The following is a 17,323-nucleotide window of genomic DNA, read 5'->3' as shown; positions in this document are numbered from 1 at the left end:
GGTTTGGAGGCCGTCCACGTTCCAGTACAAGATCCTCAAATCTTTCAGTTCCTTGCCACTCTACGGTTTTTGGGGCGGCTCGCGATTCCCGAGGTCTCGTCCCCATTAGTTTCCGCAGAGCAGTCAGCGAATATGCTACCATTCATAGTTCCAGTCACCGTTGGGCGGTGAACCGAAGTCAGTTCAGCAGTATTCGCAGAGGTAATCGCCTCCGAGTAGTCAGCGGAGGTGCTTTCGGTCATTGTTCCTGTTCCAATCATAGAGCCAGTCATGGTGCCAGTCATGGTTCTAGTCATAGGAGCAGTCATTGTTCCAGTTCTAGTCATGGTTCCGGTGGTGCCAGTCATGTTTCCAGTCATGGGAGAAGCGGTGCTCATTGTTGGGCCGTGGCCCCAAGTTGGTCCAGCCATGTTCGCCAAGGTGATCGTCGCCGAGCAGTCCCCAGAGGCGCTTCCCGACAGAGTTCCAGTCATAGTTTCAGTTAGTGGGGAAGTGTTGCTTACTGTTGGGCAATGGCCCAGAGTCAGTCCAGCCATGTTCGCATAGGTGTTCGCATAGGTAGTCACCTCAGAGCAGTCAGCGAAAGTGCCTCCCGTCTTAGTTCCGGTCGTTGTTGGACGGCGAATCGGAGTCAGTCCGGCCGTATTCACAGAGGTGATCGCCGAAAAGCAGTCCACAGAGGCGCTTCCAGACAGGGTTCCAGTCTTAGTTTCTGTCAGTGGAGAAGTGTTGCTCACTGTTGGGCAATGGCCTAGAGTCAGTCCAGCCATGTTCGCATAGGTAGTCACCTCAGAGCAGTCGGTGAAGGTGCTTCTAGTCATATTTCCGGTCGTTACTGGGCGGTGATCAAAAGTCAGTCTAGCCGTATTCGCATAGGTGATCACCGAAAAGCAGTCCACAGAGGCGCTTCCAGACAGAGTTCCAGTCTTAGTCTTAGTCAGTGGAGAAGTGTTGCTCCCTGTTGGGCAGTGGCCCAGAGTCTCGGAGTAGTCGGTGGAGGTGCTTCTTGTCTTATTTCCGGTCATTGCTGGGCGGTGATCAGAAGTCAGTCTGGCCGTATTCGCAGAGGTGATCGCCGAAAAGCGGTCCACAGAGGCGCTTCCAGACAGAGTTCCAGTCTTAGTTTTAGTCAGAGGAGAAGTGTTGCTCCCTGTTGGGCAGTGGCCCCGGGTCTCGGAGTAGTCGGTGGAGGTGCTTCTAGTCATATTTCCGGTCATTACTGGGTGGTGATCCGAAGTCCGTTCAGCCGTATTCGCAGATGTGATCGCTGAAAAGCAGTCCTGAGAGGCGCTTCCAGACAGAGTTCCAGTCGTGGATTCGGTGAGTGGAGAAGTGTAGCTCACTGTTAGGCAGTGGCCGAGAGTCAGTCCAGCCATGTTCGCACAGGTAGTTACCTCAGAGCAGTCGGTGGAGGTGCTTCTAGTCATATTTCCGGTCATTGCTAGGCGGTGATCTGAAGTCAGTCCAGCCGTATTCGAGATGGTAGTCGCCGCAGGGGGGACAGCAGAGACGAGGCGTTCGGCCGAGGCGCGCTCACACGCTGACGAAGTGCTTCCAGTTGAGCTAGTTCGATCTTCGTACCCGGAATTGGGAAGTTCATTCTTGCAGGCAGTGATTCTGCCGGCAGTCGTCGAATTTCCGATTCTGTTTGCGTTCTTGAAGGGTCCATCCATGATAGGGGCCATGGCACTCTTCCTTGAGCAATTCCTAGTAGCTGGTCCATTCGTGTGCGCAGCGACCTTTGTCGTTGACCCTCCAGCTAAGGCGCACCTGGTAGCGGAGGAGGTATTAGTCGAGCTAATTCCCTCGTGTGCGCCCTTAGAGTGTTCGCAGGCCGAGGTTCCATCGGCAATCTTGGAAGTTCTCGCGCCCTCGTCGGGTCCGACTTCAGTGTGGGCACTCTCTGTAGTAGGTCCCATCGTATGGGTACCAGTGTTTGCCGTAGAGCAGTCAGCGGCGTCTCTCCTGGTAGTGAAGGCAGTCCTTCCATGGCCGAATCTATCTTCACCTCTGGCCTTGGGGTATTCGTTCTTGCAGGTAGTGATTCCAACCCTGTCAGCGTTCTCGTTAGGTCCGGGCGTGATAGGGCCCGTGACTCTTTTCCTTAAGCAGTTTCCCGTGTTTGATCCAGTCTTGTTCGTATCGGCAATTGACGTCAGGCAGCCCGCAGAGGCACACCCGGCAGCGGAAGAAGTGCTTGTAATCGAGCAAATTCCATCAGCGTCTTCTGAATTGGGGCGTTCATCCGTACAGGTAGTGATTCCGTTGGCAGTCGTCAGCTTTCTAGTCGTGTTGGCTTTTTCGACGTGTCCGGCCGTGATGGGGGTATAGGCGCTCTGTGTTGTGCAGTTTCCACCGGTAGATCCGGTCATATGGGTAGCGGTGTTAGCCTTTGCGCGGTCAGCAGAGGTTCTCCCGATAGTAGAGGTGTTGCTTCTTATTACACCTGTTTCTCCCTCAGGTTTGGCCATGGGGGGTTTACCCGTGCGGAAAGTGGTTCTAGCGGCGGATGCTGGTGTAGTGGGTGATTCCGGGTCCGTCCGTTCCTGTTCGGCGGTTCCCCCATCGGAGTGTGCTGCTCTCAAGGACGAAGCGGTCGCCGAGTGGTTAATGTTGGAGGTGCTGCTGTCCATAATTCCCATGTGAGTAAGTAGTGCTGCAACCGGCTTACTCATTGCCGTGGTTCCTCGATCAGGGTTTCCGTTGGTATCCACGGAGGTGGGTGATTCCGCTGCTCCTTGTTTCGGAGCGTCGGTCAGATGGTCGCCAGCCAGTCCTGGGGCTCTATTCGGTGTAGTAGCGTCCTGATGGGGCACGTGAGGAGTTTCCGTGTGGTTCGGCTTCGATTCATGTAGTTGTTCTCCTTTGGATTTCATTGACGTGACTGAGCGCTGCGGATGTTCTCGTGTCGTCGGGTCCGCTTCCTGCCCGCTAGCATTCGCTAGCAGGGCCTTCTCCTTTACATCTGCCGGTCTGTCCGGCGTATCTCTCTTCCTCCTATTGATATGTTCAACCTTCTCTGGGTCCGCCGTGCCTCTGGTGTCGCCGGCCAGCTCATAGGTCGAATGGTTCTCTTTCTTGGGGCCGGGGTTCGTGCACGTAGTTCGAATGGTGGTTCCTATGGACATGCAGGAATCTACGCAGATCACGGTCGGGGCGGTGGTACCTCTGGTGTGTCGGGCACCTATTTCCAGGTTCAGGTCGGCCGATTGTGTCATGGTGGAAGCAGTTTCATTAGCACCGAGCAGTACGGTGTCGGTCTCAGTGAGGTCCTCTATTTCCAAGAGAGTTAGTGTATCCATACCGGTTTCTGCCAGTGTGGTGATTCTGTGGTCCACATCCCCAAATTCGTAGGTGAAAAGGGTCTGCAGGTCAGAGTTGAAGTCTCCAGTGTAGATCTCGTTTGTGATCCCGACATGAGTGTGGTATGTCATGTCGAGCGCCACGAGGTCCACAGGGTCTCTGGTGTGTCGATCGAAGTCGTGAGTCGCGTGAGTTCCCACCTTATAGTCGAGGTCCGTTCGTGTGATTCCAGGGACGATTTCGGTCGCGAGCGGTTCGGTGCCTATCCCGGTTGGATCAGAGTTGGTGCCATCCATGCTTTCCGTTGAGGCGAGTGGGTTTCTTGCCTTCTCTATTGAAGTGAGAATTCCTCTGGGCGCCAGTCCAAGTTCGTCGATACCGGGAATGTCTAGGTTCGATTTAAGGTCAGTGCGGATGTTTCCGGCGGTAGGTTCCGTGGCCGTGAGATGTTCCGCGTCGAGCACTACCCGGTCTGCCGCGACGCGATCCCTGAGAATGCTTCCGACCTTGGTTTCATTATGAGTGGGTATGTCTATGATAACCGCAGTTTGCTCGAGAGAAAACCTGTTGGCAAGTTCGATGGCGGTGAGGTGTTCCGGGCCGCTCGTCGTCGCCTCAATGGTGCCTCCGGCGTTGCGCACCCAGACGGGGGTCGTCAGGATGCCCGAGCGAGTTCCAGTGATTCTATCCGTGACACTGGGATGTTTCTTGCCCAGCTCTAGCCTGTCGGCGCTGCCGCTTTGCTTGCGCGAGTACCCTGAATTGGGAGCCAGGCCAGTGGCCGCAGTTATTTCCGTGGAGGTGAGATGTTCGTTAGCTAACCCCATCGGGTCGGCTTTAGGTCTGATGTCGCACTCCAGACCGAGAGTCTTCTGGATGGCTGAGCTTGGGTCGAGGTCAGTGCGTGCAGTTCCAGCGGTGATTTCCGTGGCAGGGGCATTCTGCTTGCCGAGCACAGTCGGATCATCAGTGTCTCTGATGTCGTCCTCAAGGATCTCTCTTTGGGGGTCGAGGTCGGTGGAAGTTGTAAGAACGGCTATTTCCGACGCAGTGGGATAAGTAGTGCCGCTCCCAATCAGATCAGCGGTGCCTCGGATATCTCGGTCATATTGGACTGTCACGCGGATCCTTGATTCCCGTTCGAAGTCTGTGAGGGTAGTTCCACCCGTAGTCTCCTTATCATCAATCGATTCAACCCTGGTCTTTATTAGGCAGGTAGTAGCTCCGTCGTAGGTTTCCGTGTACGTGGATGGATGCTCGCCCATCTCTGCGGGAATGGTAGTTCCGCTAGTGTGATTTTCCGTATCTGTCCCTTCCTGGTTAGCGTGTCCTTTGATATCGCACCCAAGTATCCCAGAATTGGGGTTGAGGTCGGTGCGGGAAGTTCCCGCATCGATATGTATGGCGGGGAGGTGACTCGTACCGAGTACAGCCCGGTCCGCATTGCCTCTGGTGTCGCAGTCTAGGTTTGTTCGCGTGATTCCGGGAGCGGTTCCTTTGGCCACGAGTAGTCCGGAACCTATCTCGGTCGGATTGGTGTTGGTTCCGTCCTTGATGACCATGGAGGTTTGGTTCGTTTCGGTCTCTACTGTTCCGTAGGTGTTCTCAGTGGCGGTGCGGTGTTCAATGCCCTGCGCTGCGAGGTCAGAATTACCTCTGGTGTCTCGGTCCAAATCATGAGTCATGTGGATTCCAGGATTATAGTCGGGGTCCGTTCGGGTGGTTCCAGGGGCGATTTCCTTGGTGGCGAAGGGTTCGGTTCCGATCCCGGTCGGATCGGCGTTGGTTCTGTCCTTGCTTACCGTAGAGGTAGGCCGATTCGTTGCCGTCTCTGCTGGGGTAGTGGTCCTGCCATGCGCGAGTCCGGGTTCGTGGGTATCGGAGATGTCCAGATTGGGTTTTAGGTTGGTAAGGAAAGTTCCGGCGGTGAATTCCATGGCTGTGAGATGTTCCGCGCCGAGCGCAGCCCGGTCAGCAGTACCTAAGGTGTCAGAGCCCCAATTGTAGGTCGTATGGATCTCTGTGTTAGAGTCAAGATCTATAGAAGTGATTCCACCCGTGATTTCCTTATAATTGGGTGGTTCCGTGTTGAGCACGAGAGGCTCGAGAGTCTCGAGGACCCCATTCAAGCCGTCCGATCCTTGTATTTCACGGTCGAGGGGCTCCAGTCTGAAATCAAGGCCGGTGGGGGTGATTCCAGCGGCTGTATGGAGCTGTTCCACGCCGTTCACCTTTCCTCTGATATCGAGGTTCTGCGTAGTGTTATCGCGGATCCCTGTCGAGTCGGCAGTTCCTCTTTCGTCAGGGATCCCGGAGTTAGTCAGGGAACTTCCGATTGTGATTTCCGTGGCGGTGATATATTCCTTTCCAGACGCAGGCAGGTCCGTCGTGTCTCTCGTGTCACGCAGCGGGCAGACTGTCTGGATATCCGAGTTTGGGTCAATGATAGAGGTTACGGCGGTGAGCTCCGTAACGGTGAGATACACCCTTCCCATCACCATAGAATCGGTAGTTCCTTTGATGTCGTAGTTCAGCTCGAGGATCTCCTGGATCCTTGTCGGGTCCGTGGATCCTCTAGTGTTTTGGACGGACGTCATCAGACCGGCGGCACCTCCGACGTCCCAGTTAGGGTCAATGTCGGTGAGGGAAATTCCCGCGAATGCATCCGTAGCAGCAGGATATTCGTTTCCTGACACAGCCAGGCCGTCCGCTCCCCTTGTGTCGTGCTTCAGAGCGGGGGGCCTTAGGATCCCTGAGTTGGGGTCGATGTCGGTGATCGCGATTGCGCCGATGATTTCTGTAGCAGCTAGTGGTTCCTTTCCGGTAGCAGTCGGTCCGGGAGTCTTATGCGGCGCATGAGGGTCAGTCACTCGATTTGCTACGTAGGTGTGGAGTTCTAGCATGGAGTCGAGGTCCTTGGAAGTGGTGGCAGTGGTGATTCCCCCGATAGGGTGAGATGCCGTGCCTATATTTGCTGGTTCGGCTGTGCCTTTGTTGTCGCGTTCTTCTTCAGGCTTCGCGCGGGTCTTCGAATTGAAGTCGATGCAAATGGGGGTAGTTATGGCGGTGCTTCCCTTCGCGGCGGGCGATAGAGTTCTGAAGTGCATAGTGCCGGCCATGCCTCTGACCTCGCGGTCCGGGTCGAGAGTACTCATGATATCCACGTCGAGGTCAGAAAGGGAAATTCCAGTGGTGATGTCCGTGGCCGCAAGGGATCCCTCGCCGGACGCAGATCGGCCGGCGGTACCGCTTGTGTCGTGCTCCAAGTCAGGCGTCGCATGGGTCTCCGGGTTGGGGTAAAGGTCGGTCAGGGTGATTCCGGTAGTGATTTCCTTGTCGTGTAGTGATTCAGTCCCGATGTCCATTTTTTCAGCTGTGCTCCTGACCATATGGTCTAGCACGAGAGTCCTCAGAATCTCCAGATTTGGACTGGTTCCCGTAGTGCCCACTCTGTCATGGGTTTCCGAGGGAGTGAGTGGATTCGTGCGAGTCTCCGCTGGGCTGGTATTTCCACCGGTCGCGCGTCCAGATACGTGAGTGTCAGACCTCTCCAGCTTGGAGTTTGGGTATGTGAGGGAAGTTCCCGCAGCGGTTTCCTTGGCTGTATTGTGTTCTCCACCAATTTCAGTAGCGTCGACAGTGTCTTCGTCGTCGCACTCCAGATCAGTCTTGTGGGTATCCCCGGTGGGATTGAGGTCCGTAGTGGAGATTCCAGCCGTTGTTTCCGTGACAGTGGGATGTTCGTTGCTATCTACTGTCAGGTCGGCAGTGTCCAAATCCGGGTCGGGGTCCGTCTGGGAAATACCGCTGGTGATTTCCGTGATGGTGAGGTATTCCTGGCCAGTCGCCGTTGCCTCAGTGGTGCTCCTGGTGTCGGGCTCCCAGTCGGGAGTCGTCGGGGTGTACGTATAGGGTTCGCGGTCAGTCATGTAAATTCCAGTAGTGGTTTCCGTGACAATGGGATGTTCCTTGGTAGTGCTTTTGGCGTCGCGGTTCAGATCGTACGTCGTGTCGGTCTCCGCGTGAGAGCCGAGGTCTGTGCATATAGTTCCAGCAGTAGTTTCTTTTGGCGTGGGAGGGTTTCCGCCGGTCGCCGTCGGATCCGCCGTGTTTCTGACATCGCGGCCCAGTGCGAGTGTCTCCTGGGTCGCTGGATAAAAGTCCGGGCCTTTGAGAGTGGTTCCGGCGGAGATTCCGTTGATGGTGGGAAGTTCTATGCCCGGCGCGTGGCTTCTGGCAAGTTGGTTCCGCTCTGTGGTCTCTTGGGTCTCTGTCAGGTTGGCAGTTCCTTTTTTGGCCCAGTGAAAGATCCCCGAGTTGACTGCGAGGTCGGTAAGGGAAATTCCGATGATACTCTCTGTAGTGTCGAGATATACATCGCCGGACCCCGTCTGGTCTGTAGTGCCTAAAATGTCTCGCTTCCAGTGGAGAGATCTCTGGGTACTGGCCGTGACGACCGCGGTAGCGGGATGTTCCTCGCCAAGCCCCGTCCGGTGGGTCGCGCCTCTTATGTCGCACTCAGAGAACCCTGTTTTCTTGAGTGGAAATCCATCCGTACTTACTGCAGCAGCAATTTGTTTCTTGTCTGACGCCGTCGGGTCGGCTGAGCACCAGATCGCGTTCCTTCCTTGGTCTGTGAAAATGTTTCTCGGAGTAGTTTCCGCGGCGGTGAGCGATTCCCTGCCGATTTCCATCCGGTCGGCGGTGTCTCCGTCTCTAGTTCCTGTGTGGGTGTGTGACATCTCCGTGAGATCTTCCTTGCCTCGCTTTGTCAGGCCACCGGTTCCTCTAGTGTTGCAGCCGGGGTTGTCCGAGTTAGCGTCTTGGTCAGAGGGAGAAATTCCCTTGGCGGTTTCCACAACAGTAGAGAATTTCGTGACGCGGTCAAAAACCGCAGTGCCTCTTATTTCCTGGTCCGATTCGGGAGTCGTCTGGGTCCCCCATTTGGGACTGATGCCCGTGAGGGTGATTTCGGCGGTGCTTCTCGCGGCGGTGAGAGTTTCCGTGCTAGTCTTTGTCGTGTCCGCGGTGTCTTTGGTGTCTAGGTGGAGCCGGAGAATCGTACGGATTGTTCGAGCAGTAATTTCTGTAGCGTCGTGCAATGTTGTCCTAGTCTCCGTTTCTGCTGGGGTGATAGGTCCGCCTAAGGAAGCTTCCGTTTCGGGTCCTGGCGGGTAGGTAGTTCCTCTGATGTCACAGTCGAGAATATCAGAATTGGAGTAGAGGTCAGTGTGGAGAGTGCCCGCGACAATTACCGTGGCAGAAAGGTATTTCATGGCGCGCGCAGCCCAGTCAGCAGTGCCACTGGCGTCTCGGTCGAGGTCGTGAGTCGTGTGGGTCCCGACATCAGAGAGCGTAGTTCGAGTTGTGGTTTCCATGGGCTTGAGAGATCCTGCGCTGATCTCGAACGGGTCGGTGGTGCCTCTGATATCGCGTTCCTCGTCGAGAGTCACCGGGATTACCGAGGTGAGTTCTTGGTCAGCGAGAGCTGTTTCCGTAGTAATTTCCATAGCGGTGGGCAGTTCCCAACCGAACACGGTCCAGTCCGTGTTGGTTCCACCTTTGCTTACGGAGGCAGCATGTGGATTTGTCGCCGTCTCTGCTAGAGAGATAGTCCTGCCGTGCGCATATCCGGATTCGTGCGTGACGGGGATGCCCAGGTAGGATACGGGGTCAGTGAGGTAGGTTCTCGTGGTCGATTCTGTGTCAGTGAGGTATTCCGTGCCGGGCTCCACCCTGTCAGTGGTATCTTTGATGTCCCGGTCCAGATTCGAAGTCGTTTGGGTCTCTTGGTTCAGGTGAGGGTCCGTAGAGGTAGTTCCGGCAGAGGTTCTCTGGTCGTCGTGCGGTTCAGTCCCGATGTCCGTCGTGGCAGCAGTGTGTTTGACTGCATGGTCCAAGTCGAGAGACACATGGAACTTCAGGTTTGGGCTGATGTTGATGGTGGTCGTTCCGTCATGGGTTTCCGTGAGGTCGGGTGAGTTCCTATCAGTCTCTGCTGCTGGACCAGTGGTCCCTCTGCGCACACGTCCAGATTCGTATGTAGTGCCTGACTCCAAGTTAGAATTGAGGCTTGTGAGGGAAATTCGGGCGGCAATTCCCGTGGTCGTGAGGTAGACAGTCCCGGGCACCCGGTCCGCGGAGTCGGGGTTCGTGAGCGTGGTTCGAGCAGTGGTTTCCATGGGCTTAAGAGATCCTGCGCTGATCTCGAATGGGTCAGCAGTGCCCCTGAGGTCGCGTTCCTCGTCTAGAGTTGCCGGGATTCCCGAGGTGTGTTCTTGGTCAGCAAGAGCGATTTCCGCGTTAGTTTCCGTAGAGGTGGGCGATTCCCTGCCTATCTCTATCCGATCCAAGTTAGTTCTGCCTTTGCTTTCGGAGGCAGTGTGTGGATTTGTTACGATTTCTACTGGCGTAGTAATTCTGCCGTGCGCATATCCAAATTCATGCGTGACGGTGATGTCCAGATAGGACTCGGGGTCCGTGAGGTAGGTTCTCGCGGTCGTGTCTATGTCCGTGAGGTATTCCATGCCAGGCGCCACCCGAGCAGTGGTATCTATGGTGTCATGGTCCCGATTCCGAGTCGTTTGGGTCTCTGGGTTTAGGTGAGGGTCCGTGACGGTGGTTCCTGTGGTGGTTCTGTGGTCGTCGTGCGATTCAGTCCCGATATCCGTCATGGCAGCGGTGTATTTGACTACATGGTTCAAATCGGGGGACACGTGGAGCTCCAGATTCGGGCTGGTGTTGATTGTGGCCGTTCCGTCGTGGGTTTCCGTGAAGTCAGGTGAGTTGCTGCCAGTGTCTACTGCTGGACCTGCGGTCCTTCCGAGCACGCTTCCAGATTCGCATGTAGTGCAGGACTCCAGATTTGTATTGAGGCTTGTGAGGGAAATACGGGCGTCGATTCCCGTGGCTGTGAGGCAGACCGTCCAGGGCCCCCGATCGGCATTGCCTCTGGCGTAGCGGTCCAGATCGTCTGTCGCATCGGTCTCTGTATCAGAGCCGAGGTCCGTGCATGTAGTTTTCACAGTCATCCCCGTAGACACAGGGGATTTTGCACCGATCACATGCGGATCCACGGTACGTCTGATATCGCGGCCCAATATGGGGGTCACCTGGATCTCTGAGTTAAAGTCAGGGCCACTGAGTGCATTTCCTGCGGAAATTCCCATACTGGTGGGAAGTTCTGTGCCGCGAGTGTTGCCTCTAATATCTTGGTTCATTACTATTGTCTCGTGGGTCTCTGTCGAGTCGGCAGTTCCATTTTTTCCCGAATGGGAGATCCCGAAGTTCTCTGCGAGGACAGTGAGGGGGATTCCGGCAGTGCTCCTAGTGGCGGCGAAATATTCCACTCCGAGCGCGGTCGGATCGGTAGTGCCACCGCGGTCGCCCTCCGAGCCAAGAGTCTTCCTACTGTCCGCGTTAGGGTCTAGGTCATTGGGGTGGTTTCCCTCGATGGAGTCTGTGGCAGCCAGGCATTCCTTACCAGGTGCCGCACGGTCGGAGCACGCCGCATGGAGAGACCACCTGATGTCCACATTTGAGTCTGGGCCTGACCGGGGAGTTCTGTCGGTGGTTTCCGTGGTTGTAGTGAGTTCGCTGCCGAGTTCTGTCGGGCCGGCGGTTCCATTTATGGCGCAGTCGCTAACCCCAGAATTTTCATTAGGGTTGCAGAATGTGGTGTCGGCCGCAATTTCCATGGCGGTAGGGCATTCCTTGATTGCCGTAGTAGTGGTGAGTTCGCTGCCGAATTCTGTCGGACCAGCGGTTTCGTTCATAGCGCGTACCCTCATCTCAGAATTTCCATCGGGGCCACTGAGTGTGGTTCCTGCCGCGATTTCCATGGTGGTAGTGCAGTCCGTGGTTTCCGTGGTAGTAGTGAGTCCGCTGCCGAGCTCTGTCGGACCAGCGGTTTCGTTCATAGCGCAGTCACTGATCTTCGAATTTCCATCCAGGGCACTGGGTGTGGTTCCGGCTGCGATTTCCATTGCGGTAGCGCCGTCCGTGGTTTCCGTAGCGGCAGTGAATTCGCTGCCGAGTGCTATCGGACCAGCGGTTCCGTTGGTGGCGCAGTCACTGACCTCAGAATTTTCATCAGGGTCGCCGAGTGTGGTTCCAGCCGTGATTACCATGGCGGTAGTGCAGTCCGTGGTTTCCGTAGCAGCAGTGAATTCGCTGCCGAGTTCTGTCGGACCAGCGGTTCCGTTCGTGGCGCAGTCACTAACCTCAGAGTTTCCGTCAGGGTCATGTGGTGTGGTTCCGGCCATGACTTCCCTGGTGGTAGTGTAGTCCGTGATTTCCGTGGTAGTAGTGAGTTCGCTGCCGAGTTCTGTCGGGCCAGCGGTTCCATTCATGGCGCAGTCACTGTCCTCGGAATTTCCATCAGGGTCACATGGTGTGGTTCCGGCCGCGATTTCCATTGTGGTAGCGCAGTCCGTGGTTTCCGTGGTGGAAGTGAGTTCGGTGTCGAGTTCTGTTGGACCAGCGGTTCCCTTCATGGCGCAGCTACTGACCTCGGACTTTCCATCAGGGTTCCATAGTGTGGTTTCAGCCGTGATTTCCATGGCGGTAGGGCAGTCTGTGCTTTCCGTGGTAGTGGTGAGTTCGCTGCCGAGTTCTGTCGGACCAGTGGTTACGATCGTAGCGCAGTCTCTGACCTCAAGGTTTCCCTCGGGGTCGTTTGAATTGGTTCTGGCCACTATTTCCATTGCGGTAGGGTATCTCGTGATCCTCCTGTTCCAGTCGGCAGCACGTCTAACAGTTCTGTCAGGTTCGGGGGTGGTTCCATCCGTGGTTTTCGTGGTAGGCGTGAGTTCGCTGCCGAGTTCTGTCTGACCAGTGGTTCCTTTCTTAGCGCTGTCACTGTCCTCAGGATTTTCTTCCGGGTTACAGGGTGTGGTTCCAGCCGTGATTTCCACGGCGGTAGTGTTGTCCGTGATTTCCGTGGTAGCCGTGCGTTCGCTGCCGAGTTCTATCGGGCCCGTGGTTCCATTCTTAGCGCAGTTGCTCACCTCGAAATTTTCGTCAGGGTCCTTGAGAGTGGTTTTGGCTGCGATTTCCATTGCGTTGGGGTAGTCCGTGATCCGCCAGGTCCGGACAGCTGATCTACTGATGTCCCTGAGAGATCGGGTATTTGCCAGGTTCTCGAGATTCAGATCAGTGCTCGTGAGGGTAGTTCTGTTAGTAACTCTCGTGCTAATGCGAAATTCTGTTCTCTCTTTTGCCAGGTTAGCGGTACCACTAATATGGCAGTGCTTGTCGGTCTTCCATTGGACCTCCGTATAAGGTTGGGGGTCAGTAGGCGTGGTTGATTCAGTCCCAGTGTGTGTCCTACCTGCCGTGCGGCTGGCGTCTCGATCCGACATGATGGTCACCCGGAGCTCCGGGTTTGATCTGATGCGGGTGGTGGCAATTCCGTCGTGGACCTGCAAGGACGGGACCAGTCCAGACCCAAACGAGAGTGACACTTTATTCCGTGATGCTTGGGATAAGTCTGCTGGAGATACTCCCTTAGACCTCGATTTCACCTTGGGGACACCCACGGCCCCCGCGGTCTCCGTGGGTATTATGCTCCTGCCGTACACGCATCTGGATTCGCAGGTGGTGATTGCCGTGTCAATGGGATGTACCTTTTTTCGCGTCCCCCCTCCGGCGGTGCCCGTGGCTTCGCGATCTGCGTCGCGCATCATATGGCTCTCTGATTTCGCATTGAGGTCCTTGAGGGCGACTCCTTCGATGGTCTCCGTGGTAGTCATGAGTTCGTTGCCAAGAGTCGTCCGGTCAGTAGTTCCTTTCATGGAGTAGTCGAGTGCCCCCGGGTTGGCTCCAGGGTCGGAAAGAGTGGTTCTGACTGCTATTCTCTTGTCGGTGAGATGATCCGCTGCACAGCTCATCCAATCTTCCATGCCTCCGATATTCTGGTCTCCTTCAATGGTCTCCAGGTTTCCGAGATTCTGATCTAGGCGTGTGGGACTCTTTCCAGCCGTACTTCTCGCTCTCATACGAGGTTCCATGCCAAATTCCGCCAGATCGGCCGTGCTTTTGGTATCACCATGCCCGTCGCTCTTCCCATGGATCTCCAGATTGGATTGGGCGCCGGTGAGGACATTTCCCGTCGTGCGTTTCCAGCCATCGGATGATTCCGTCCCAGTATGCGTCTTACCCGCTGTGTCCCTTTTCCCCTGGTCCGGTCCGAGGGTCGTGCACGCTTCCGGATTAGGGCTGGTGTCCATAGTGGTAGTTCCATCCTGGGTTCTCGAGGCCGCGCGGAGCTCCGTGCCTTGGTCCAGTTGGGGAGTTGCATGGATTTCCAACTTAGGGTTAAGGCCTAAAGGGCTGGTTCCAGCGGCAGTTCCCGGGGTAGTGGGTAATTCCTTACCTGTCTCTTTCGGGTCCACAATGCCGCTGATATCGCGGTCTGGATCAAGAGCAGCTTGTGTATCCAACTTGGGTCTAGGGCCAGTGGGAGTAGTTTCCTTGTCAGTCGGTGGTTCCTTACCGATCACCGCGGAGTCCTCCGTCCCTCCGACATTCCGGTTTAAATCGAACATCGCGCGGGTCCACTGATTTGAATCGGGGTCAGTGAGGGAAGTTCTAGCGGCGATTTCCTTGGCGGTGAGGTATTTCGTCTTGGACTCAGTCCGGTCAGCCGTGCCTCCGGTGTGGCGGTCCCCATCTAGAGTCACATCGATTTCTGAATTGGGGTCTTGGCCTTTGAGGGTGATTCCCGACGTAGTTCCCTTAGTGGTGAGCGATTCAGTGCCAGACACTTTCAGGTCACCGGTCTCTTTGCTGTCGAAATCGAGGGTCTCGAAATTGGAATCGTGGTCTGTGAGAGGTGTTATATCTGCGGATTCCGTAGCAGTGAGATATTCCATTCCACTCCTGATCGGATCGGCAGTGTCCCTGATATCGCAGTTCTCGTTGGCTGTCTCATGGATCTTCGGGTCAGAGGTGTGGGCATTGGGGGAGGTTCCGCCAGTGATTTCCGTTTCCGTGAGTAGTTCCTTGCTGGACACAGTCGGCTCGGGAGTCCCGTGGATTTCCGAGTTGGAGTCCTTGTCGGTGAAAGTGATTCTTGGAGTATTTCCCGTGAGCGATTCAGTCCCAATATACATTATGCCGGCAAAGCTGCTGACTTCGCGGGCCGGCTCGGGAGTCTTATAGAACTCCAGATTGGGGCTGGAGTCGATAGAGGGAGTTCCATCGTTGCTTTCAGTGGACGTGGTTGGATTCGTTCCGGTCTCCTCTGGACTGGTCGGTCCACCCCGCACACGTCCGGATTCGTTGGCGACGTAGATGTCCCCGTTGGAATTGAGGTCGGTGGGGCGAGTTCCAGCGGCTATTTCCGTGGCCGTAAGATTTTTCGTGGTGGACTCGATCCTATAGGCATTGCCTCTAGTGTTGTGGTCCCCATCTCGCGTCACGTGGATCTTCGAGTCCTGGTCAGTGATAGTGATACCAGAAGTAGCTCCTGTAGCAGAGAGCGGCTCAGCACCAATCTCTATTGGGTCAGTGCTGGTTCCTTCGTGGGTTTCCTTATAGATTGGGTTCTTACCCATCTCTGTATGGGTGGTACCATCACCCGTGAGATCTTTGGTGCCGAGCACTGTCCGGTCAGCGGTTCCTCTGATGTCCCGGTCAGGTATCACAACATAGGGATCGAGGTCGGTGAGAGTGGTTCCGCCAGCACTTGTCGTGGCAGTGAGATGTTCCTTGCTGAACCCAGTCGGTACGGTGGTACTTCTAATGTCGCACTTCGAGTCGAGGGTCCTCTGGGTCTCCAGATTAGAGTCGAGGTCAGTGAGGGAAATTCCGGCTGTAATTTCTGTGGTAGTGTGATATTTCTTGAGGTCGGCGGTGCCACTGAAGTTGCCATCAAGAGTTACATAGATCTTCGAGTTAGCGCCCTGGTCGGTGGAAGTGATTCCGGGAGTAGCGCCCGCAGCAGTGAGCGATTCAATCCTGGGGTGCGTCAATCCCTTAATGCTTATGATTTCGCGGGCCGGCTCGAGATTTCCATGGTACTCCAGATTAGGACTGGCGTTGGTTGTGGTAATACCAGCAGCGATTTCTGTGGCCGTGAGGTGTTTCGTGCCGAACTTAGGTCGGTCAGTAGTACCTCTAGTGTGACAGTCCAGATCGTGAGTCGCATGGGTCTCTGAATGGAGGTCGGAGTCCGTGAGAGTGGTTCCAGCCACGATTTCTGTGGTAAAGGGGTATTTCGTAACACACGCAGCACCTCTGGCATGTCGGTCTGAATTGTGATTCGCATGGATTTCCACATTGGGGTCCAGGTTCCTTCGCAAGGTTCCAGATGTACTTTCCGTGGGCGTGAGGTATTCCGCGTCGCACCTAGTCAGATCAATAGTGCCTCCTATATTACGGTCCATTTCTATGGTCGCCTGGATTTCCGGATTAGGGTCGGGACCTGTGTAGATGGTTCTAGCAGTAGTTCCCGTGGTAGTGAGAGATTCCGTGCCGATGTCTATCGGGTCGGCTGTGCCTTTGGTGTCACGGTCCTCTTCGACCGTCACGTGGAGCTCGGCAGTGCGAGGTTCGAGATCAGTGATGGTTCTTTCGGCGGTGGTTTCCTTTGCAGTGAGGGGTTCCGTGGTGATTCTGCAATTCGAATCGTGAGTCTCATGGAACCCCGCACATGGATTGGAGTCGCTGGTGGTGGATTCGCCGGTATTTCCTTTGGAGGTAGGTGTCACTGTCAGGTCGGCCATTCCGCTAGCTTCGCTTCCGGATTCGGAGGTCGCGGGGGTCCTTTTATCGCAGTTATGTGGTTGTCTTGTCTTGCCGGGATCTTGCGTGGGTTTTTGTGTGCTCAGTGTTTCCTTCATGTCTGATACCCGGTTTGTCGTGTATCTATCTGTGTTTCTTCCCGTGGCGGGTGCCTCGGAGATGTGCGTCGTGGTGTAGTGAATCGCGTGTGCAACCTCACCCGTCTGGAGCCACTCGGGGTCTTGGATGCGCGTGGAGCCCATTTTCACGTTTCTACTGCCGAGGGGATGTCAGACATCTGGGCGGGCGCGCCTTCAGGTGCTTCCGCAGTCGACACCGTCGCACCTTCAGGTGACTCCGGTACCAGGGAGATGCCCGTTCTCTCGGCAACCTCCTTCATCCGTCTTGCGTAGTATTCGGCGGCCGAGACAAATTTGAGTTTGGAGAGTCGGTCCGTCTCCCGGCTGCATCTCCTTGCCTCATAGTATCTATCCTCCGCAGAGGCGTTGGGTGCGTATAGTGGGTCGCGTAGGAGTCGCACCTGCAGTGGGCCACCAGTTACCGTTTGTTTCCGCTTCAGCAGATTCGAGAGCTCGGTTCGCTCTCCTTCTGTCACCAGGAGGGCTACCGTGTTTCGGCGGAGCTTTCTTACATTTTTAAGATAAGTGTTGCCGCATCCTATTGCCTGGGTGAGGTCTGAGCGGAACCTCCCTAGAGGGTAGTCGTCTAGCGAGAAGGGAACTTCAACGAATACTTCGGCTAGCCTAGGTCTCCGCCTGAACGCCTCGGGTTGCGTAGCCGCTGTTAGGGCGCGAAGGCCCCCACCTTCGGCGACGTCGGATATCGGTGCCAGTCTTGTCTGTGGGGCAGGTAGGCGTCCTTGGATTGAGAGTTTTTGTAGGTTCGGGTGAGGACGCATCCTCGGAAGATTGGCGGTCGTGGCAGGTGTCCTCCTTGCTACTTCGGCGAATGAGGGCTTCCCTTCTGCCGACTTCCATGCCTCCTCCGGCTCCGTGTTTCTGGCCTTCTGGGCCAGTTCGTCCGCGACTTTTGAGAGTGATCTTACTTCTTCAATCACATTGTCGGGCGGTAGGTCCTCCTTCGCCCCCACGGCTTGGAGCTGAGTTAGCCCTTTTAGCACGAGAGCGAGTTGTTCCTGGAGTTCTCTGATGCTCTTCTCAATCAGGGTGAGCCTGTCCGATTGAGTGTCGTCGGGTCGGGTTGTTTGTGTTGATGGTCTCGTCGTTCGGTCAGGTGAGTAGTGAGCGAGGGTGCGGTTCTCTGTCCGTGACTT

The 17,323-nt window shown here is 55.7% G+C and overlaps 2 protein-coding genes across 3 annotated transcripts; both read right to left on the bottom strand.

Annotated features, from left to right (window-relative positions):
• Positions 1 to 44: 44 nt before the first annotated feature.
• KVP17_002872 (uncharacterized protein) lies at positions 45 to 16,292 on the bottom strand (the record flags this gene model as incomplete). Of its 2 annotated transcripts, XM_068519573.1 has the most annotated exons (2): positions 45 to 1,280; positions 1,344 to 16,292. In XM_068519573.1, the coding sequence occupies 2 exons, from the start codon at positions 16,290 to 16,292 to the stop codon at positions 45 to 47; spliced, it is 16,185 nt and encodes a 5,394-aa protein (XP_068373940.1). The 2 variants fall into 2 exon arrangements, with proteins under 2 accessions (XP_068373940.1, XP_068373939.1); XM_068519572.1 differs by having other exon boundaries at positions 45 to 16,292.
• Positions 16,293 to 16,294: 2 nt separating this feature from the next.
• KVP17_002873 (uncharacterized protein) lies at positions 16,295 to 16,948 on the bottom strand (the record flags this gene model as incomplete). The annotated part of the gene is made up of 1 exon (XM_068519574.1): positions 16,295 to 16,948. One exon carries the CDS (start codon positions 16,946 to 16,948, stop codon positions 16,295 to 16,297), a length of 654 nt encoding a protein of 217 aa, XP_068373941.1.
• Positions 16,949 to 17,323: the final 375 nt, after the last annotated feature.

This window comes from the organism of the source record quoted next (genome assembly GCF_019968985.1).
Source record: "MAG: Porospora cf. gigantea B chromosome Unknown PgB_NODE_465_length_17323_cov_34.0446, whole genome shotgun sequence".
In the NCBI taxonomy this organism is placed as follows: Eukaryota; Apicomplexa; class Conoidasida; order Eugregarinorida; family Porosporidae; genus Porospora; species Porospora cf. gigantea B.
Note: the sequence above shows the minus strand (reverse complement) of the source record. Positions and strands in the feature narration are given on the sequence as shown.